This window comes from Phocoena phocoena, chromosome 6, assembly GCF_963924675.1.
Source record: "Phocoena phocoena chromosome 6, mPhoPho1.1, whole genome shotgun sequence".
Classification (NCBI taxonomy): Eukaryota; Metazoa; Chordata; class Mammalia; order Artiodactyla; family Phocoenidae; genus Phocoena; species Phocoena phocoena.
In genome coordinates, this window is record NC_089224.1 from 29,084,810 (window position 1) to 29,108,385 (window position 23,576).

General features: G+C 44.7%; 1 protein-coding gene across 3 annotated transcripts in view; it reads left to right on the forward strand.

Moving 5' to 3' along the window:
* The window catches only part of PTCH1 (patched 1), a 65,749-nt gene that overhangs the window by 36,447 nt on the left and 5,726 nt on the right, over nucleotides 1–23,576 (forward strand). For all 3 annotated transcript variants that reach the window (XM_065879840.1, XM_065879839.1, XM_065879841.1), the window contains 9 exons: nucleotides 51–176; nucleotides 5,526–5,644; nucleotides 6,272–6,674; nucleotides 7,309–7,618; nucleotides 12,446–12,588; nucleotides 14,683–14,866; nucleotides 16,353–16,633; nucleotides 18,071–18,208; nucleotides 21,108–21,250. In XM_065879840.1, the coding sequence (XP_065735912.1) occupies nucleotides 51–176; nucleotides 5,526–5,644; nucleotides 6,272–6,674; nucleotides 7,309–7,618; nucleotides 12,446–12,588; nucleotides 14,683–14,866; nucleotides 16,353–16,633; nucleotides 18,071–18,208; nucleotides 21,108–21,250 (1,847 nt within the window). The remainder of the gene's footprint in view (nucleotides 1–50; nucleotides 177–5,525; nucleotides 5,645–6,271; nucleotides 6,675–7,308; nucleotides 7,619–12,445; nucleotides 12,589–14,682; nucleotides 14,867–16,352; nucleotides 16,634–18,070; nucleotides 18,209–21,107; nucleotides 21,251–23,576) is intronic.

Sequence of the window (23,576 nt, forward strand, 5' to 3'; positions counted from 1 at the left end):
GAGGGGCTCCGCCCTGTGCAGCTCTCAGCACTGTGGTTTCTCATCCTTAGGACAGGACCGGGGAGTGTCTCAAGCGCACGGGAGCCAGCGTGGCCCTCACATCCATCAGCAACGTCACAGCCTTCTTTATGGCTGCGTTGATCCCGATTCCCGCTCTGCGGGCGTTCTCCCTGCAGGTGAGTTTCCAGTAACTAGATCCGGAGGGGGGGGGGGGCGGATCTGTGAGCGCTGCGCTTAGCAGCGAGCCTTCCAGGTCTACTTTTCTCCAGTGATGTGCTTACAGCACTACCACCGTGAAGTAAAGCAGCATGCCAGCTTTGGGGACTCTTTCTTCTGGGTGGATGCTTCTTTAAGCAATAACCTTGACACTCCCTCTGAAAGAAAGTTCTAGGGCTCTTTCTTTCCTTTAAAGCCCTATAGCTCAGAAGGCTGAGGCCTGGGTATCCTCATGGCCCAGGGCCACTCCGTGTGGGACGCCTGTAAGCCCGTACTCCAGATAATCAGGAGTCCTCTGGATTGGGCCCTGGTGCAGCCAGCTCTTGTTCGTCCCTGCTTCTAAACTCCACTCTCAGTTTCTGTGCTCACCCCCTTCCCCTGCTGGCTACCATCTCTTGATTTCCCTAAAGCAGCCCCCAACACAAAGCCGCTGCACAGAGCAGACTTCAAGGATACGAGGATGAGGTTGCAGTGTAGCCCAGGCCAGGCCATACCTTAAAATTGAGCGTTAGATTCCCCACTGTGTGAGGAGGGATTGGCCAGCCCTTACTTGCCACCTCTCCTTCCTTGTTCTTCCTGGCCCCTCTTCTCCTTCCTTTTGGTTCCCTACCGGACTCTGAGGCTACCCAAGAAAACACAGAATTCCTCTCCCTTTCTTGCGCAGAGCAATTTGGTCCATCACTGTTCTGTCCTTTCCTTCCAAACCAGGCCCTTTCACATCTAGAGGCCTCTGAGATATGTTTCCAAAGAGCCAGCTAACATGAATTGTAAGAATGGAGAGTTCCCGCGACTGGGGATGCAGCTATGGTCAGTTCTGTGCTTGGTGTAAAGTACTGGCATTGCTCTTCAGCTGCTTGAAACTCGTGGGAAATCCTGAAATTGGTCAACGCAGCAGATAAAGGAGGCTACTTGCCCAGTTTGTGGCGTGGTCTTCCTAAGCCTGAAGTGGTTTAGGGTTTTGATTTCTCAAGGATATTATTGAGGTTTCGTGAATGAAATTCAAATTTTAAAGCTCCAACTGGTTTCCAAGAAAGATTAAAGGAGCAGTGGCTTTCCCTCTTCCTCCTCTCTTACAATGCGATAGTAATTCATGAGATGGCCAGGTTTTTAAAGGGAACTATTTTTGATGTCACTTTTTAAACTGTTGTTACATCCATCCAGCTTATTCATACTGCTTTACTCCTTTTAATCACCAAAAGGTTCTAAGGATCGTAACCAGGAAGAGAAATTGACAAATCATAGATTAGGTTTCTATTTATATTTTTGTCAACACACTCAGCTCTTTTCTAGCCTTCGGATATGAATCTTATTTCACTAATTACCGATAAAGGCCTAAGCAACTAGTGATCTTACTGCATTTGGGACACTAGACTTGTTTACTCTTTGGTGTAAGGTTTTGTACCCATCACTGTGACCAGCAGGCCCCCCAAAAAGAAAAATACTAAAAGAAGCTTATTTTATTATAAACATATAGAAACTAGAAATAGAAGTAGTGAGTGAATAAATGAATACATTAAATCTGAAAGTGGGACCAAAGTTCAAAGAAAATGAAAATATATCTAAGTGCTCAGTAATACGGAAGGTAAATAAAAGATGCCCACTAATTTATTGGTACAGCTGAAGTTTTAGGATGCCTTTTGCACAGCCATGCACGTGTGCAGCACCCTTTGATAGCCTGCTCGTGTCTCGTATACAGCAGATCCTGGTACTGAGGAACTGTTCTAGAGTCTTTTAACAGTGGGACCCTCCCTCCTGCCTCTGTCCTTCTCTGCCTGCCTCTTCCCTCGCTGTTCTTTATCTGCTTTACCTCACGCTCCTTCTTTTCTTCTTGTCCCTCTCTCTCATTTTCTCCTCTCCTGTCTCAGTACAAACTGATAATTCATCAAGGCATACTGTCCTTTAATGATATCCTATGGTGTGGTAGTCTGAAAAGCTACATGAGTTTTCCTTAACGCCTTTTAGAAAATCCGGTACGCTAAGTTCTCCCAAGGTAAGCACCTTACTGAGATGAAATGAACACTGTTGGTTTTGCATTTCTATTCCAAGGCACTGGAGTATCACTTTAGAAATTGCATCTAGAGCTTCTAGAAGTTCTCATTTGCTAGAGAATGGCTTCCTGTGATACTGGTTCATTCTCAGTAAACAAAAAGTAAAAAAGAAGAATAGAAAATTTAAGAAAAAAGGGCATGCCATGATTTTTGCAGTAGCCATCAGAAATTTTACACTTGGTTCCCTTTAAAATGTATTGACGTTTGAAATTGACCATTATATAGTTTCTCTTTACGTTAGTGACTGTGTTAAGTTGTAACTTTGGGTGTTCGTTTGTATTTGTATTTTCAGGATACTCTAGATTAAGCATCAGAAAGACATATCCAAAATGGTTCTGTCCAGTAATAAACCCACGTTAAAATTTTTCCTTGTGGAGCCTTTCCAATTTTGTAACCTTGCCAAAATAAATAGAATTTCTTTCCCAAAGAAACCTCCTTGTCAATCTTTATCCATCTGTCCAAATGCCACCTCTATACCAGAAAGCAGTGGCACTGCTTATAATTCTTTGAAAACGAATGCCCTACACTGGGGCTTTGCTGGTAACTGAATGGTATTTGTTCTTCAATGAAAAGTCCCAGAACAGAATGCCTTATTGTTCCAAATGGTAAGAGGGTTTAGACGAGGGCCCCTCTAGGCAGGGCCAGTTCCTCTCTGCTCTGCAAGTGTCTCAGTGGGGCCACCCATAGATGCTTTGCGGGGGAATGGGACATTTCCTTAAAGCGCCGCGATTAGAATTGATTGACGGTGCAGGATCATCCCCGTCATCTTTTCACATTTACTTGAAATTTCTTCAAGTGCTCTTTGCTCTAGCAGTGACACTTCTCTCTTACTGAGAAATCCTTGCCGTTTGTTTTTATTATTTCAGTGCACTGTAGAGGATGTTGAAGTTGTACAACTTTCTCATCAGTAAATGTCCTACCTATATATGTGATAAGCTGTTGGACAGTAAGTTTAGATGGGAAGCTACCTCGGGTTTCTTCTTTCATTTCTCCATTTCCGCCACAAAGAGACCAAGCAAGATGCCCATCAGATTTCTCTGATGGATGAGGCTGGTATCAGATACATTCCCGAGCCATGGCAGAAAGCATCAGTGTTGTTTTGGCCGCAACGTCTGGGCCACCTGTATACACCTGCGTGGCTTATCTTTTCACAGTCTCTGTCCTCATCCCCAGGAACTTCTGTTCAAAATGAGATGCCCAGAGTTTCTTGTCTGCAATTACACTCCTGAATTCTAAGCGTGACTGTAATAAAAAGAAAAGCTGACAGGATTCCACCCGCCCCCCAAGATTAAGTTTTCCTGGAAAACCCTTGAGGATCAGACGCATTCTCCCCTATGTTCTGATTGGTCAGGAATCCTAACCCTGCCCCCGTGTCTGTCCCTTCAGGAGGTGATCAGATCTAAGAGAACTCCCGGGTCCCAGCTGGGCTGGGGGCTGGGGGCATCAAGCCTGTGTTTGAATCCGATTTACTGGGAGCCTCAGGCAGGTGACCTTCCTCTGCACCACGGGTCTTTATTAGGTAAAGGGTCGACAGCAGGACTAACGTCTGCCTCCTGGTTGCTGTGAGAATCGAACGGATCGTGTGTAACTTAACTACCTGACCTCCCATCACTCCTCCTCCTTTCTCTTCCCTCAACAGAATTTTAAACCCAGCAGTACTGCATAGCTTTTAAACTCAGACACGGCCTATCGGATTTCCTCCATGCATCCTTCCTCCCTGGTCCTCCCCAAATCCTTTTTTGTCTTCTCCATCTCCCAAGAAACCTTTTCTGGCCACTCTCCACCCCCGTGTACCCCCACCTGCATGCTCCCCTCCTCTGAGCCACTCTGGACCCCTGGCATGCTTCTATTACAACATTTGTCAGCCTAGCTTGTAATTTGTTTATGGTTCTGGCTGTGTCTTTCCTTGAGAGCAGGATTTTGTCTTATTTATCTTTGTGTCTTCCGTACCCAATACGCTGCCCAGACTTTTCTTTTTTCTATTTGCCTCTTAGATAAATCCTCTAGTCGAAATAGTGATTTGCTTATAACGTGTTAGGCAGGTCTTTAAAGTTACGTTATATACATTAGAGTGGCCAGTTAACATGTTTCATATATTTTGAACTGATGAGGAATTTTCAAGGCAGACGAAGAAGAGAGGGGTTGGGTCATTTTTAGGAGACTCGTGGTTATTCTTTGGTTCTGTAGACTTGACAGGGAATTAATTATCGAAAAAAGCATCTCTCCAGAACTTGGGCTTGCTATTTCACCTCAAGCATAAATTCACAAGTTACTATCCAGAGACCTTTGCAAGGTTCTCTCCTCTGGTATTGTTCGGTACCAGTGGTAATCGGGTTTTCTTTTCTCACCCTGAAACATTTACCCAGTTTGAGAAGGTTTTAGAACTAAGCAGTTCTTTGAAAAACCTTGTACGAGTTTTTATTTTTCAAAAAAAACTTTCTGATACTTTCCTGGTTACTTAGCACTCCAGTTGCATTTTTCATCATGCTGCTGCTTTCCATGCCTTTCTGTACGGGAGAGCCCTTTCAACTGTCCTCTGTTGACTTTCCCCTATTAACAGCCCAATTGTGTAATTTTTACTAGGTCAGCAGGAGATTTGCCAAAGCGCTACAGAATCTAGCCCTGTGTTTATTCTAGGTTATGGAGTGACTTTTGAATCCGTACTTATTTATTCTGCGTACTAGAATCACACACAGGAATTTCTGCTTAACTATACTTGACCTTTTATGTTACTGTGCTTGCACACCCCACAGGCTACTCCAGAGGCTATTTGGAATGTGCCTATGAAAAACCTCGGGGGACGTGTTTGAATTTTTATTTTGTGTTTTAAAGGTGACATTTGGATATACTCGATCCGCTTTATATATAAATTTTCTAAGTGTAAAATCAGGGCTACGTGAACTCTTAGAAATGTTCTAAGAGGAAAATGTTTCTTTTTATCTGAACGTAAAACATTTCAAGCATATTCTCTGTTCTGCTTTGTCAGTTTGGTTTAGTTTAGTTCCTGTGTTTGTACCCTATGGGCTCATGGAATTATTAGAGATGGAAAGGAATGATGGGGGCCTCTATTCTAGTCAAATGGTCTCTTAATGAAGGACGAGAAGCAAAGTGATGAGAAACTCCAGCATCTATTTCAGGCTTAAACACCTCAGTTAGGAAAGTGAAAGAAAGATTTTGTTTAAAGCTTCTTTATTTTCAAAGCAGTCCTCTGACTGGGAGGAAATGTGTTAGTGACCTCTACATTTTTTTTTTTTCTCCCAGGCGGCTGTAGTAGTGGTATTCAATTTTGCTATGGTTCTGCTGATTTTTCCTGCAATTCTCAGCATGGATTTGTATCGACGTGAGGACAGGAGATTGGATATTTTCTGCTGTTTTACAAGGTACATTTTCTGGCCCCTGTGGCCTTTATTTGTTGGGAGCAGAGTGGTAATGTTTAGAGAAATTTTCAGTCTGTGAACTTAGAAGGAAGCGTAGTCAATGGGTGCTGAATGCAGGGCAGATAATGGACAGAGGATGCTTCCTCTGGGGGACATCGGAGTCACTGGGGTTCTCGCCTCCCTCAACTGAACATTCTTACAGCCCCGAGGCTGTGATACACATGATCATTGTTTACCACACACCCGTATCGCTGACTGTTGGGAATGCGTTGTATCTCTATGGATTAGGGCAGAACGAAGGTTGAAAACCACCATCTGGAAAACATATCACCCTTTGGGTGGTTTGGTTTGGGTTTTTTTTTTTTTAAAGGAATTATGCATTAAGAGGTTCATCAGCGTGTCACTTGATTTCTGTCAGCCAAATTCAGGATCAACCATCCATTTGGCCTCCTTCGATTGACTCACGTCTGTGTCCGAATAGATAAACCGGATGGTGTTTGTGGAGTTCAGTGCTATGTTTGGCTCCTAAATCAGGGCGGTGTAAAGTGAATAATGTCAGTCATCGGCAGAAATGAAAGCACCGTTTCCCTGTTTCGGTATACCATTCCAACGTATTTCCCCCTCTTTCAGCCCCTGTGTCAGCAGAGTGATTCAGGTTGAACCCCAGGCCTACACAGAGACTCACAGTAACACCCGCTACAGCCCCCCGCCCCCCTACAGCAGCCACAGCTTCGCCCACGAAACCCAGATCACCATGCAGTCCACGGTGCAGCTGCGCACAGAGTACGACCCACACACGCACGTGTACTACACCACTGCCGAGCCGCGCTCCGAGATCTCCGTGCAGCCCGTCACCGTGGCCCAGGACACGCTCAGCTGCCAGAGCCCCGAGAGCACCAGCTCCACGAGGGACCTGCTCTCCCAGTTCTCTGACTCTAGCCTCCACTGCCTTGAGCCCCCCTGCAGCAGGTGGACACTCTCATCTTTTGCCGAGAAGCACTATGCCCCTTTCCTCTTGAAACCAAAAGCCAAGGTAATTACCAAAACAGAAGACTCCTACTGTCTGCAAAAATTAACAGAGCAGGCGCCTTTGGAATTCATCAGATTGCTTCCTCAGATGTGGTGTATTTCAGGCCTCCTAAGGAGTCAGTCCATTTAGAGCTCGAGGCCATTTTAATGAGCTCATCTTCTACAGGAGTGCATCTCTGTGTGGCAAATGTTTCTTTCCATTTACAGCAACTCCTTGCATTTTAAAGATTTTATTCTAAATGAGCTTGTTTAAAAAATGCGATTACCGGGCTTCCCTGGTGGCGCAGTGGTTGAGAGTCCGCCTACCGATGCAGGGGACACGGGTTCTTGCCCCGGTCCGGGAAGATCCCACGTGCCGCGCAGCGGCTGGGCCCGTGAGCCATGGCCGCTGGGCCTGCGCGTCCGGAGCCTGTGCTCCGCCACGGGAGAGGCCACAGCAGTGAGAGGGCTGTGTACCGCCCCAAAAAAAAAAAATTACCATGATTTTATGTTTCTTCCTCTGGGAGAACGACCCCTACACTGTACATCCGGATAGTGTGATGGTAAGAGTGAGGTATAAACCAAACAGCTCATCTTTGTCAAGGGAGAGTCGGTTATGTTCCTCCGGGTCTGATCTCGGGCCCCTTATTCTGTTGCAGGTCGTGGTGATCTTCCTTTTCCTGGGCCTGCTGGGGGTCAGCCTTTATGGGACCACCCGAGTGCGTGATGGGCTGGACCTTACAGACATTGTGCCTCGGGAAACTAGAGAATATGACTTTATCGCTGCACAGTTCAAATACTTCTCTTTCTACAACATGTATATAGTCACTCAGAAGGCAGACTACCCCAATATCCAGCACTTACTTTACGACCTTCATAAGAGTTTCAGTAATGTGAAGTATGTCATGTTGGAAGAAAATAAACAGCTTCCCAAAATGTGGCTGCACTACTTCAGAGACTGGCTCCAAGGTAAGATGCTGCTGGAGGGCCCTTGTCCTTTGTAAACATTCACCATTTGGTCTTTGGTGTGTTCAGCTTCTACAAGTTCCCTTTGTTCACTTTATTAAAGTGTTAGATTATAATGGAACACTGACATGTTTCATTGACTTCTGATTGTTGCTGAAAATTCTTATATAGACTCTTTCTGGGGCAGCTCCCAAATCTGGTTTTTACCTATAAAACGATGCAAACAGTTCAAATGGCTGATTCAGGAACTTCTGTAAGAATTTATGAGTACACAGGATAAATGAACAGATGTTCTTAGAATCACTGAATACATCCCTATTCAGTCAGCAGTTAGGGGCAACTGTAGGCCTTCTTTCTCTCCAGTCGACTACTATTTCCTAGAAATGTTTCTAAGAGCAAGGTGAGAAGCTGAGAAAGGCATTTTAAAGCAGGAAATGGGAAAGTAGGTTATAAAATACGGAGCTGGATGCTTCTAGTACTCTTTTTTTTTTTTTTTTTTTTTAATGGTGGCTAGTTTGGTGACCAAGTGAAATCCAAGTGTTAATGGAATTTCTAGGCTGACTCACTGCCAAATTGTAACTTACTACATCAGTCGTTTTGCATCATTGGTGAATATAATTTAAAATTCCGTATTTTGACCATCTTTTGACTTAACGTATGGAGTAAGCTTGATCGCATCTCATAGTATATCATAAATAATCAATTTCTGCTTTAAAATGCCTTCTCAGCTTCTGACCTTGCCCTTAGAAACCTTTCTAGGAAATAGTAGTCGACTGGAGAGAAAGACAGCCTAAACTTGCTCCTAACTGCTGACTGAATATGAATGTATTCAGTGATTCTAAGAACATCTGTTCATTTATTCTGTGTTGACACATGCAAAGTAAAGTGGAGAATCAAGATAATTATCTACACAATTCAAGCAAAAATACTCTTACTGAAATACCCAAATAATTATGGCCCCAACATTTTTTGGCTTAAGTTATCCAAATGATTGTCTTAATTTCCCACTTAATTAGGCTTGTTTAAACACAGATTTAAGTGCCTTTTTTGGTCTTAAGTCAATACACTTGTATGTAAAGATTAAGCAGCCAGTTTCCCTGTGAGTTTGCATGAAATGGTAAACAACTTGAATTTGGTTGAAAATTCTTCAGTACGTTTCTGTCTTTGACTCGTGTTCCTAGAATTTTGTTCGTGCGTGTATTACCAGATTTGACCTCTTTTTCTGAGGAAGGCGAAGAGAACTACATAACATCAACATTATTTTTTAACATGCTCGTGAGATTAACTTGAATTTGTTCCCAGTCTTATTTTTTTACAGTAGTTTGGGAAGCAGTGGTGTTTTTTTTTGTTTTTTTTTTTGTTTTTTTTTTTCAGATGATGAATCAAAAGAAGACTAGAAAGTTGAGAGATTCCCTGCTTTTCATTTTTCCCCCTTTGGCCAAAGACATGCAAATAACTTGCCACAAATAACAAAGAGATCTGCAGAGCACTGCCAGTATCTGAGCAAAGAAGGGTTATCCTGGAATTGATTTCAGTGTCTTCGGCCATTCCTTTGAATGTTCAATATGGCATGTTAGGCGGCGCTTTGGAAGAGGGTAGAGGGGCATTGTCTCCAGGCAGTGCAGAGGGCTAACCTTTTTATAGCCTATTGTAAATTATCCCCATGCTTTCATCCCTTTAAAGACCTAAAGCAGTTGGACTTGGGAATCTTTTTAAGAGGTGCGTTTGAATCATGTTTTGATGGCTAAGTGAACAGCACCCACCTAGACCAAGTAAGATCCATTCATGCCCACTGGTCGGCGTCCCAGCCAGCCCTAGGCCTCTGCATCTGACTCTACCAAGGTCCGGGCAGAGCAGTGCACACGGGATGGCCAGATCCTGGGACCACCGGCTGCCTAGACATTTTTCAGGCCTGTTGAGTGGCTGATTTGGTCTTTGAACATTTCCTCTTAGGAAGTAGTTATCCTTGAGTCAGCTTTCCTTCAAAGCACTTTGTGTGGTTGCTAAGTGATGGGACCCGCATTAGTTTTTAATGGAATTGACCATTACAGACCACGTCATCCCATTGGTCTTCAGCAACATTCCAGTAGTTTGGCGGGGGGAGGGATTTACTCATAAAAATGTATAATGGTAATACAGAAATCATCTCAAATGTCACCTTTAAGCATACATGCAAATAAGGTGACCTTGGAGCTAAAAACCACACTGTACACATGGTATTTGTTTATATTTCACACTGAAATATGCAAATAAAATTTAGATTAGCATTTTCTTTTTAGCGTCCTGTATCAAAGAAAAATTGGCAGTTGAGATAATTAACTCAGAACTTCACACTGGAAAATAATTTCTAGTATAAAATACTTTAAATGAAAAAGTTCTAGCTAAAACTTTCATGTTTTGCCATAAAATAAGTGAAACGTCACAGTTCTTTCCTACAGTATGCATGTGTTGGAATGTGAAATATTTAGCCAAGGGAAGAAGCAAATCTTTGTTCCTTGTTTTGTGTCAAGACTGTATAGTGTGCGTGCACTTAGGCCAAACCATTGTTACTTGAGCCTTTTGATAATTAATCAGAAAATAATACACTAATTATGAAAGAACTTGACCTTTCTGTGAAGTCAGTGATCATTTCTCATTCATCGTGAAGCCCCCAGCAGAGTGAATGGCGAGTAGGGGGCCAGCAGCGTAGGTGATGAGTTGAGTGGAATTGCCAACAGGGTTGACTTCCCCAAATCAGATCTTTCTTTCCTTGTTCCCCTCTAGGGTGTCCCCAGAGTCGTAGAGTATAAATATCTTAAAACCGCACTCAGATTTTTGGGGCCCCCTATTTGCCACCAGATGTCATTGGTGCCCACGTTAACTCTGCTATCAACAGATGTTTGTTTCCTGGGCACCATAGTGCATTCAGGGCGATTTAGAGCATTCGTGGTTCCAGCTGACTCTGGCAGAGGCTGCCTGGGTTCAAAGCTTAGCTCCAGCACTTACCTGCTGGATGACTTTCCTCAAGTTACTTCACGTTCCCAAGCCTCATCTGTAAAGTGGGAACCATCATACTAGTAGGTTATCTCACGAGGTCGTTTTAAGAATTAAACGAGGGGTAATCAATGTAAACTGCTTAGACAGCCCCACACTCACAGTAAGCGTGAGCTCTGCTCCTCAGGGTGGCAGGTCAAGAGGAAAGGGTTAAAGTGCCACACAGGCCACAAAGTGATGGAAATTCTATTATGGTGAGGAAAACAAAACAGGCCTCTTTTCTGGTAGGGGTTGTTTTTTTCTCTCCTGTTTATTTTTTTCAAAAACAGGGAAAAAAAGGCTTTAGGTAATCAAATAACATCTGTTCAGTACTGATGGTTGTATGCATGCCTCGCTATGAAAAACAGTCTGTGTGAGAGGGGAGCGCAGCCATCCCGGTGGTCTCCCCGCCCGGCCCCGCGGCCACTCCACGTTCCCCGAACAGGGCTGCCTTTCACCACCGAGCCCGAGGCCCTCATCCCTAAATTGTTCCTGTGAAAACAACACCCACAGCAATGTCGGAAGGAAGGTTTAGTTGGGACAGAGAGAGAGAATGAGAGAGAGAGAGAGAGGAGTCCTGTGTTCCCTTCTCCCCCCAACTTCAAACCCCAAGAGTTTAACCATTTTAAGCACGAACGGAACCAGTTCTGTGTGTTGCGGGGAACGGGGGCGTGTCGTGAAATGAAACAAACCCTCCTCCCTCCTTACTGGCCACGTCTAACCCGTGCACGTGCAGCTGGTTCAGAAGATGTGGCTTCCTGGGCTGCTGGGGCTTGGGAGCTCAACGTGGGAGGTGGTTTGGGGGAGCAGGGCGACGGAAGAGGGGGGGCGATGTCAGAGGAGACTGTGTGCAAGCCAGCAATTGCTCAGACCTGAGGGCCGGGTCACCAGGGCCCTGTTTTCTCTTCCAACACGCTTATCTCTTTACAGCTGTAGCCAAACCGTCAGGTCTGTAATGATGGTTTTGATTACAGAAGCCAAGCGCAGCTGTGTGTGGTGGGCTGGTGGGCGCGCCCATCCCCCAAGCCCAGAAAGCTCTTTCCTTCCCCTCCTTGGCCTTGCGGTTTGTCATCTGTTCTCACAGAGCCCCCTTCTATTGGCCTGTGGCTTCCTGTTCTCAATATGATCCAAATTTACCCTGTGAGGTATTTCCCTGCACACACATGCACACAAGATCCCTCCTCCTCTCTCCTCCACAGCCCCTCTTGGAGGAAGGGTGGCAGAGAGGAAGAGAACAGTCCAGAGTGAATAGGTGTCGGCTGTGATCTTTACACAACCTGGCAGCCGATCCCACAGCTTGTATTAGCTCCACAAGTCGAACAGATGGAACAAATTGACAGAATCATGTTCACTCACCCAGGGCTGGAGAAGCAACTGAGTTGCTGTTTGAAGTCGGGAGTTTGAATGTGTTTTTCCTGCTCTGAGTGGAATTTCTGGTTGTATCGAAGAACCCATGGCTTAGCACCTGATGTGGCACGAAACACTGAATGGGCCTGGCGTGTCTTTCTCACCCAGCCCTCTTGCTTTCTTTTGTCATGGGGGAGAAGAAGGGGAGTTAGGGGGGCTTTTTGAGGTAAAACATGTGTATGTGTTTCCTAGAAGTGAATACTCTCCCCTTCTGCCTTTGAGGCAGTGATTATCAGCAACTTGAAGTTCGTTCACGAAAAATCTAATAGTGTCACATGAAGTCAGATACAACTAGAATTCGGAGTGTCTGGGGTTGATGGCAAATGCTCCGCTGTCCTCAGAGCACCCTGTTAGGACCAGGATCATTCTGGGTAAGAGTTATAATGTATTACACACATTTGCCTTTTCTAGGACTTCAGGATGCATTTGACAGTGACTGGGAAACTGGGAAGATCATGCCAAACAATTACAAAAACGGATCAGATGATGGGGTCCTTGCCTACAAACTCCTGGTGCAAACCGGCAGCCGTGATAAGCCTATCGACATCAGCCAGGTACGCTCACTGCCTTACGCCGTGGGAGCTTCGGAGAGCGTCGTTGAGCAGGGGTTTGGGGCAACTGCCACTGAAGACTGCTTGACAGCATGCGATCCCAGCCTGTGCTCTCTGCAGATCCGAGGCCTCGGGGGCTGGAAGAATGAATATTGAGTTGGCTCTAATTCTCTTCATCCCACCAGCAGATCGGATGACTGCAGGCAACCCAGAGAGCCTCGCCTTGCTCATCTGTCAAGTGGGGACAAGTGTGTTACTTACCTTCAGAGCAATCGTCAGAAGAAAGTATAGTCGAGGCAGTGCAGACTCTTTCAGACGTTAGACATACTGTGTTGCATTGTTCTCTTTCGAATTCTTATGCTTGTTACCGTGTCAGTCTTGGTTTTATTCAAACTTGGAAAGGTGGGATCCATTGGGGAGCAGAATTTGAAAGAATGGAATTTGGCGTGGATGGATGGGTTAGGGAAGGATAGAAGGATAGGGAGATGTGTTGTGTTTGATTCCTTTGCATCGCTGTGGCCTAAGGGGCAGAGGAGGACAGACAGATTGCTCTCTCATCAGCGAGGCAGATGGAAATCCTTGGAATCTGAGTGGACTCACTGTTGTGCTTACCCCCTAAGTAAGAAGAGCTGTTTCTATCTGGTAATCATATTCTCCAGCTGCGTTTGCCTCTTGGCTGTGACACTCGGATTCCGGCATCTCCCTTTTGATTCCTTGGGCATGCTGGGGAGGGCGTTTGGACCCTTCGGATTTCAGATGAGTCCAGCCCCACTACTGGCTTCCCCTTGTAGTAGCTTACTTGCTTACTGACTTCAGGCAGAAAACCGTCATGCTAATGATCTTCCTAGCAGCTCTGTTTATTGTCTCCCCTTTTTTGCTGGCATTAAAGGTGACAGATTTACAAAGTACATTGTTCAGAGTTATTATGGAGTGTGAACTTGGTGCTTTATGGCCACAAGGGGCATGCTGTCTGGTTTGACAGGGCTGCGGGCAGAGGCGTCTGTCTGAGAGATAGCGGGGATGCCCGGGGGGCTGGGTTGGGTTTTAGGGACCAGGGACACTGTGGAACAAATGTGATGGGGCCAGGCCCCCGGACATCATTTCCTCTGCCTGGGAGGGAGAAGGGCGTGCTGTGTGCACGGAGGCCGTGAGCTGTACTATGTAATTCCAGAGACGGCTTGAAGACGTACGGTTGTTACATATCCTGTGGATTAATTGAATCCAGATCCCTAAAATTTAGTTCTCTCACTCTCCTCCACTTTCTTCCTTCACTCTTTCTCTATTAGCTTCTGTCATTGGTGTTTTCATTTTGTTAAAAAAGACCGAAAGCATTGGAACCGCTTCTCAATCTAAAGTAAACAGGAAGGAGTATATGCATACATACGTGTGTGTCTATGTATATCTGTCACCTGATGCTTTTCGCCTATGCAAGGCCCACAGACCCACTTTAGAGGGAGCATAGTATTTGGCATCCTCACAGGATGTGGCGTACTATGTGTGACCACCTCTCTCAGAATAAGGTTCCCAGAAAGACCAAGGCTGTGCGCCCGTCCCTTCCACTTTCTGGCGATGGGCATTTTTTGAATACACAGGTCATAGGAGGCTAGTGTTAGCAAAATTTATACAGATGTTGTTTTATTTTTGTAGCTCTCCTCCATTTACTGGGTGGCATTTCCTCTAGTGTTAACAGCAGAGGTTAACTGCACACAGACGTGTATGGGGATTCTTGCCAGCTTTTTTTCCCCCTTCCTCTCCTATAAATATGTTTCTTCAGATTGTTCATTCTCCGCCTTGGCAGCAGTCTTTTAGCATTCAGATTTAATTGGTTCAGTCCATTCCTGGGCGGTCTGCAGAAGTGTGTGTGTGTGTGTGTGTGTCTTATAAACATGCCGATTATTGCGTCCTCTGATACGTGCATTTTGAAAGAAAGCAAAGGTGTTCTGATGGGATTTTCTGTACTTGCAAAGAGTGGGCATTCTCTCCTTTGCCGCAAAGGAGCAAAAGGCTGGTGCAGAGCTCCGCTCCAATTCTCTCTAGGCAGGAGTGTGTTTACCCCAAGCACCCCTCTGAAAGGCTTCTGTTCTGCCCATTTTGCAGCTCACTAAACGGCGCCTGGTGGATGCAGACGGCATCATAAATCCCAACGCTTTCTACATCTACCTGACCGCTTGGGTCAGCAATGACCCCGTGGCTTACGCCGCCTCCCAAGCCAACATCCGGCCTCACCGTCCTGAGTGGGTCCACGACAAAGCCGACTACATGCCAGAAACCAGGCTGAGAAGTAAGTAGCCTTCCATTGGGCCTGCAAGCTTATGGGGCTCCTTACATGCCACACCTCCAGGCTCAGTCACGGCCCTCATCCGTTGACACTACGCAGGGTTCAACAGTGTAAACAGAACAATATATTTCTTTTAGTTTAAAACTCTGGGAGACAGATGAGAATGTGTAATCGAATGCAACTCATGCTCTATCACACTGAGAAATAAGAGTCTGTAGTCTCCCTTCGTGCCTTTGACTCTAAAACGTCCACCAGGCCTCTCTCTTTAATGCCAGCTGTTCCATGTGAAAGTTGGGGACGCCTCCAGGTTGAGTGTTGTGTTACTGTTGCAGAGTTTTATCGCTGGGGATTATATGTTTATCTTAACTTTGTCAACTCTGGTGTTGAAGGGATTTTTGGCAAGTTGGGTCATTCCTATAAGCCACCAAGCACCTGTACTCTGTCAAAGCTGTTTAAACCGGAGCAGAAAAGTCTGTATACAACAGCGTCCTCTTCCTTTCACCTCTCAGCCCCGACTTTGAAAGGTGGTTCTGGATGGATTTAATTTGCATTTGTGTTAGAGATATTAGTAGCGTATACCTTGGGTACGAGGCCAAGGGAGGACGTGAGAAAGAAGACAGGTCCCTTTGCGAACATGGCTGGAGAGCAGGCGGGTTGTGCTTCCCTGTATCTAAACCTCAGAGCCTTGTGGCAAGCAGCCAAGGCTTGTCTTAATGAAAATTTATAGTTGAGATTATAATAGGGCAAATCATGTTTAGCAAGTCAACTGAATGACCCCAGAGGGTCTGGAACACACAACGGCAGCAACTAAATGCTTGTTGTGTAAGGATTTCTTCCCCTGCTGCTGAAGACTTAGCATTGCATTAAAAAAAGAAGCATGGAAGGTTTAAGTGTGTTAGATCACTAAAAGGATAAGAAAGTCAAGCATTTTTCTCAGTAAAGCATGACTTTCGAGTTATTTTGTTCTCATAAGTGATTGAGTAAAACAGTTTGAACTTAGTATTTTCACTTGTGTCAGTTGAACAAAAAAAAATGTTCCCACAATTGAATTCTTAAGTTGTTTAGACCCATTACAAAGAGTGACTGCTTCTAGAAGATTAAAATCTAAGGGTAAATCAGTACACAGATCACAGGCTCCTCCTCCACACACACACACACACACACACACACACACACACACACCCCAAAATCAAAGGTTGATCATTGTTTAAAATTTCTTAAACCAAAGATTGAAACTGTAAAGACCTGAAGACCATCGTTGGTATTGTTTGTCCTTCATGTTGAAAGAGGTGCAGTACGTGGACTTTCTTGCCGAGTTCTTTCTCTTCTCATTGCAATGGTGGAGAATCCGGGGATGCACGTCTGGGATGGCTAACGGTGGGAGCTTGTTGCATTTCTTCCACCCTTGGATGGCGTCTGTTTGCCTTTCTCAGTATTGCCAGGAGCCCCTGATCCATGGGCCCTCTCCCTGTTGCCTTTCTCTCTCCAGTCCCAGCAGCAGAGCCCATCGAATACGCTCAGTTCCCTTTCTACCTCAACGGCTTGCGTGACACCTCAGACTTCGTTGAAGCAATTGAAAAAGTCAGAACGATCTGCAACAACTACACAAGCCTGGGGCTCTCCAGCTACCCCAACGGCTACCCCTTCCTCTTCTGGGAGCAGTACATCGGCCTCCGCCACTGGCTCCTCCTGTCCATCAGCGTGGTGCTGGCCTGCACGTTCCTCGTGTGTGCTGTCTTCCTCCTGAACCCCTGGACGGCCGGGATCATTGTGAGTTTATTCTAAGGGTCTTTGTGGAAGTCACATTCCTTTCAGCATAGCTCTTTCTGCAGCCGGGAAGTTTTGTTTATGTCTGGGCCTCTGGAGGAGGGTATAGATTGCATCATCCATACTGTATTTATTCTACTGGAGGTGGTGAGGTTCATGGTTAGGTAGAGCCTTTAATGGCCTTAATCTTCTGTCCCCTCTCCTTTAAACTTTTTGTGTAAAGATAGGGGAGTTTTTGAGGCACACTTTCCATAATATAGAGCTGAGCATTTATTAAATACAAACACTCAAAGCATAACTGTTTTCTCAATTCAAGTGTCATTTTGTTACTACATCCCAGACCAAATGTAGAGAAGATTCTTCTAAATGGAGCAATAATTCGAGAAGTTAGGATGGTGGTATATGGTTAAGTGGTTTTAGGGATGGTTTTGTGTGGTGTGTTTGTTTTAACTCTTGGGCAGAATTGATAAACGAGTACTACCAACCTGTTTTTTGCATTCTTTCTCCAAGTATAATACTCTCAGATTTTGAAACAAGTTTCGGGTAGAGTCTAATAAAATCATGGCAGTATTTAAATTCCATGAACTGTGGTATAGCCTTCAAAATGCCAGAATTATAAAAACAGAGACCAGGTCTTGTTTCTGTACCGTAAGTCTGTGCAACAGGTATGTTTAAAGGTAAATGTTTAGTCTATAGGAGTTTTCATGGTACTTAAGCAATTGATGTTATCCATCTTTCATTAGCTTATTAAAAGAAAGCAAAGGGAACTTTTATTGTACTTGTCTGTCCCCCCTTCACTGCCTGCTGACCCCCACCTCCTGAAGGAAAGATCGTTCTCTCCTTCTTTTGTCTCTGTGTAGTTCATTGTTTTATTTGTATTTTCTCCTCTTTGGCCCAAAAAACTCCAAAGTCTGCCACACAGATTTTCTTTCCATCCCCCTAGAAATTTTTACAAGGCAGATGAAAGAAAGGCAAATAAAAGCTTTTCCTTGGATTTGACTGTTTGCTTTGTCCACCCCAGTAACTCCACATTTCTTCAAAGTGAAGGGGCTGTAACCTGACCCACATCAGCTGACCACACGTCCCCTTTCTCCCAAGTCATCCTCACTCAGTCCATGGACTCTCCAAGCAAAAGCAAAGCTACTTTTACGTAAAAGAACTCTTATTCACCCCGTCCGATCAGCTTTCTTAAGGATGGAGGGCAAGGCAACCAAAAACTCTAGTTGCAACTCAGTTATAAGTTGAAGGATGGTCTCTGATGGTTAAGATCAAAACAGAAGGAAACACCTTGTTTTAAACTGTATTGAATTTGTAGCCAGCAGTGAGTGCGTGTTTCTATAATTCCTTATCGATTGCGCTCGGGGAATAGTTTTGAAAAAACTTTTGCAACACCAAGAGTGTGTTTGTGCCCAGCCACTCATCCTGTGTGTCTTTTTCAAGGTGACAGTCTTGGCTTTGATGACGGTCGAGCTCTTTGGCATGATGGGCCTCATTGGAATCAAGCTGAGTGCCGTGCCTGTGGTCATCTTGATCGCTTCCGTCGGCATCGGGGTGGAGTTCACCGTTCACGTTGCTCTGGTATGGGAGACGTTTTTAGTGAAAGCTGTTCACTAAAAAGGCAACCTGTTTCCTCTAGCTCTTTTTAGTTTCCAAGTTGGGGAACCTTTTCATTTTCTCCAACATCAAGGAACACACCTGACACACATCACGGCAAAAAGGCTTCAGAGCACAGACATTCCCTGGGAGTGGCTGAAGTTCAGCCGGACTCCTTTCCCTCTGGGGGAAATCTAAGAAAAAGGGTGTCAAAGGTGAAAGCCAGGCCACGTCAGCAGTAGGCAGTGTCTTTGGTGTGTCCGAGTGGGCCAGGAAGCATTCTGCTCATTTGGTGTCGTCAATTGTGTCACCACGGGTCCTGAGCTTGTCTCCTGTTCCTAAGACAGATGGTGTATACGTGTGCGTGAATACATACAATTTTTAAAATCACAGTCATAAAGCAGGGATAAAATGAGACCACACTCACAGATTTGGTGGGGATGGCATAGTGGAGGGGGTGAGGTGAGTTGGCAGCTGAGGAAATACCCTGGGGCTGATGAACTAGCTCTCCCACCTGAGCCCACCCAGCTCCTTCGACCTCCCAGCTTCCAAATTCATGACAGCAGAAAGTAGGAGAACTAGCGTTGCTCTCAATAGGAATCCCCCCCTCCCCCGGCTCTTTCTATGCACAGTCCTGTGAATGCGTTGTGGGAGAAAAGTAAACTTCAAGAGGAGTCTAACCCAAGAGACAAACCCATCGTATACATTTATCGGAGAATCATTCAAAAGCCCTATAGCGATGTGTAAATTATGTTCCGTACACACTTGTGTTTATAGTCTGCGTCCTTGGGTTTATGTAGGCATTCAGTAAATACTTACTGACTGAATAAATACTGATGTTTGGAATGCTTAGCTAGGAAACCAAGCATTTGACTTGGATCAAGTTACTTTGATTGAGTAAAAGCCTTTGCTCTCGCAAAAAGCCTTGCTTTTGCAGTCTCTAGCATTGATTTTCTTTGGGCTTAACAGATGGCACATGCATCGCTACACACATGGGTGTCTAGACAGATTCTTCCGCCTTCTACCGTCTGTTGTCTTCTTTCAGGGCCATATTTATGCTACGTAGAGATTATAAATGTTTATATTTCAGAAGGAATGTTTTGTTGCAGTTAACCTGTTTTTCCGCCAAAGTATAATAAAAAGCTGATAATATATAGAAACAGTTTTCTACATTTTGAGCCTACCCAAATTACTTTCCTCCGTTGAGCTGGGAAGAAGGAGAGGGGATTTTTAGAAAGAAGAGCCTAGAGCTTAGAGAACACATAATTACGATATCATTTCTTTTAAAAAGGAGAAAAATGACCTGCGAGTTAAAAATCCACAAATCATTTTATTCTGATGTGAATGAAAACCACTCTTCTTGGTAGCTAGCGTTACACACAAGGGTGGTCCTAGAACAGATCTTTGCGGTGGAAATGCTAACGACGGTCTTTAAACTGTAGCGGCCCCTTGGATCTCTGAGGTAGTATGAACATAAATATCCATACCGGTGCTGAGTAAACAGTGAAGGAACTCCTCTACTCCTCACGCAAGATTTACTCCTGAGAATTGAAGGAGTCTCAAGAGGCAGCTTGGCTTTGTGCTGCTAGCCCAGGTCTTCATCAAGAGACTATCCACACACAGGACATGGTGTTCTTACCGTGTCCTGTATGTGAAAGTCGTCAAGGAATCGATGGGCGCCTAGCAGTTTACTGTTTCAGTAGCATAAGTTATATGCAAGAAGATCAACCCAACTTTGACCCTTGTGGCCTCACGGCCCAGATACGGCACAGAGCGACATGATTCCAAACCATCCCGGTGCTTTCCTCCCGGGAGAAAAAGACAACTACTTTGACCCTAAAATCTCCCAACTCTGAAAGAGCATCCATACATAGACCCCACTTCAGAGAAAAATACGAAAATTCGCAATGCACCTTTGCATGCTTTTGTGTAATTTTATTTCTTCATCCATTAAGTAGAATAACGTCCTGTCCTTCCCTAGTGCACCTGCAAGGGCCCCAAGCCCTCTTCTCAGCACATCCTAGAGCAGCCTGAACTTTCAGAGAGCAAGCTTCTGCCAGGCTCAGCCCTCCCTGTTGGGTCCCACTGGGGGAACAGGCAGGGTGGAACAGTCACTAACCCACATTAAAATGGTCCTGGGTCACACTCTCAAGCCAACAGTCTGATATACCGAGATCTCCATAAAGTTCCCATTTGGTATCAACAGTATCCTTGACCTAGAAGAGCTTTAGAGAATGCATAAGAGGTGAGATATATCCACACATATTTAGAACAGGCTTGATTGAATTTACAGCCCTGTGTTTTTCTTGTGATCCCTTCATGGTACTTACGTGTACTACAAACACATTAGTTGGAACACAGTGACAGAATTTCTAACCTCAGTGTAACAGTGAGGAAATATGTATTTAGCACCCAGGTGCTAATAAGCCAATTTGGAAGTAAGACCTTGACCTTTCAAAAAATCGGGCAAAATGCTGTCGCTTTCACAACTGGAGGTCTCCCATGTGAATGATGCTAGATCATTTAAGTGTGGGGAGTAAACGCAAGCGTGAGTAACGGTGAAAAGGAGGGAACATTTTGCTCATTTGTATAGTTTTGGCATGGTTTTTAAATTTAAAGTAAATATGCTTTTCTTCTTTTCTTCTTGATGTTCAAGATTTACATCAATACCAAATACAACCCATTATCACGACCAGGTCAATTTAGTGTAAACCTAGATTTAGCTAGTTGAGCAGCCCCAGTTAAACATGCCAGTAGCTAGAGGGTAAGATCTGAGAGGTTCAGTGGAGGCGGATGAAAGTGGCTGATAGCATTGAAGACGAAGCTGGCCACTGACCAAGTCAAGTCCAGGAATCTGATCATCTGAACTCTCCTCGTCGCGCAGGCCTTTCTAACAGCCATTGGCGATAAGAACCGCAGGGCCATGCTCGCCCTGGAGCACATGTTTGCACCTGTTCTGGATGGTGCCGTCTCCACTCTGTTAGGAGTGCTGATGCTTGCAGGATCCGAGTTTGATTTCATCGTCAGGTAAGCGTTAGTTTCTAATGTGATCTCTGTTGCTTATTTCCTTCTGTCTCTGGAAGATTGCAGCATGTCTTCATTGTGACTCTACGCCCCACTCCTAACCCCGCAGCTTTATTGAGGTATAATTGACAAATAAATATTGTATATATTTAAGGGGGTACAACATGGTGGTTTGATGTATGCATACATCGTGAAGTGATTGCCACAATCTGTGACTCCACTTTCTTTTGAGTTTATTAACTCAGAGGTATCCTGAGGGGCATAAAAGCAAGCTCCCTTCTAGAGCTGTCTTGGGGAATATCTTAGGGAGAAAAGATGGAGGGTTTGGGGCTAGCAACAAAGGCAACTCTACAACTTGAAACCGATATCCCAGTTATTGCTATTGAGGTTAGAAATACCAACAGAAAGAAATGACCTGGTTCCCATTAATTGACTGAATTTGACCTTTACTTCTCCTTCAAAACTGTAGAAAGGAAAACGTACAGATGCCTACAATTTTCACATAGATTTTATTCTTTTAAGAAGTGAAGACGACATGCCTTGATTTCACATTTGAGTTGCCACTAAGATTTAAGAAGCATTTAACGTGTGACTTAACACCAATAAATTTTTGAAATCCAAGCCTAGTTGGATACATCTTTCAATTTGGATTTCATGGCAAGCAGTTTCTGGTGAATTTAATTAAGGATTTGACTTTGTGAAGTATAAAAGGAGAGCAAGTTTTCCTTTTAAAAAGAATTTGAGAACTGCAGGGAAAGACCATTTTCTTCTCCGAACAAGCCTCCGCAGCTTTTTGACAAAGCTGCCCTTGGATGTAACCCTGTTGCTCCGTGGAGGGGCGAGGCCAGAATCATCGATAAATAAAAGATAGTCCAGAATTAGGACCATGGTAGAGCAGAATGAAATGTGAGAAATGACTGGATCGTTAGGGACATTTCGATAATCTAGAGAGAGAATCTAAACAGGCTTTTCTGGTGTGTATGTTGCGATAGGCCTTTCAATTCCAAGTGAAAAGAAGAGGATTTTAAGTTGTAGCCAACGTTTCTTTATTACGAGCAAAGATCAGTCCACTGGTCTGTGCCGTTACCCCGTCGGGCGGGTCGGCATCATGGAGATTTAGCCTTGCTAGAATGAGTGCCAGGGTTGGCTCACCGTCGCTTGGGTGGAGAATGAGTGGAGAGGTGTAGACCAGTACTTCTCAAACTGTAACGTGCTCGAGAGTCATCTGGGGCTCTCTGTAAGTGCAGATCAGACTTCATTGGGGGTGGGGAGCAGAGTCCGCGTTTCCAGCCAGCTCCCAGATGATGGCCACGTTGCTGATCCTCTCGGCACAGATGACTGATCACAAGCCCAATTAGTACACCCTGTTTGCCAATATCAGGTAGACATATGCCTAAACTAGGTGAAGGTTTTGGTCTGGGTTTTGTTTGAAGCTCTTAATTTGATTTTGACTTTTCCTTTATTCGGGCATTAGTAGCTGTTTCTCTGTGATGTAAAAACCCTATGTCAAATAGAGTTTCTTTGTGTAATGTCTCATTCAACACAATGTAGTGAGCACCTCATAAGTGCCATTTCACACAACTGCAAGTAATGTAGACCCCGTCCCCCTGTCCATAGTTTACGGTCTATGGGGGGAGAGACAAGGTCACAGGCAATTCAAAACCATGGGAAACAGAGTGTGATGGGATCTCAGAGGATCTAACTCAGCCTTGTGGGGGATGCCAAGGGAGCCACAGAGAAGAAACGTAGCCTGAATTAGAACAACCATCTGGGACCTCGGTGGAGAGCAGGATCCCAGCTCTCTCATCTAACCCATGGCGTCTTGTTCTCTCCCAGAGATATCAGGGTTCTTGTTTCAAGCACTTAAAAGGGCTTCCCATTTTCTAGAACTGGATGGATTAACCTGATAAAGCCCTCACTGAGGTCGACTAAATGAGCAGACATTGTATACACTAAGCTGTCAGAAATCTAATTGGTCTGTTTATTCTGCAGTTAGATGGATGGGATGCAAATGTCTTAATGCCTGCTGCTGATATATGCCTCAGCCTAAAGTTAAAGCAGTTTACATTAGTGCAAGACATCGGCTGCTTGGTTTCTACTAATGCAGCTCAGAAGTTTCTAATGTTTACAATAGCTGCGAGGTATTTGTATTTTTATAGGGATTCTCTCTCCTTTCATCTAAGGTTGAAACATATATAGGCACAGCAAAGTTTGGTGCCTGTTCCGTTTTATGATCAAGAGGACCATTAACAGATAGATATCTTGCCCTCCCTCTTCCCAGAACATCCTGAGCTCTCCCCCACCCCAGCCCACTTCCAGCAGAATTGCC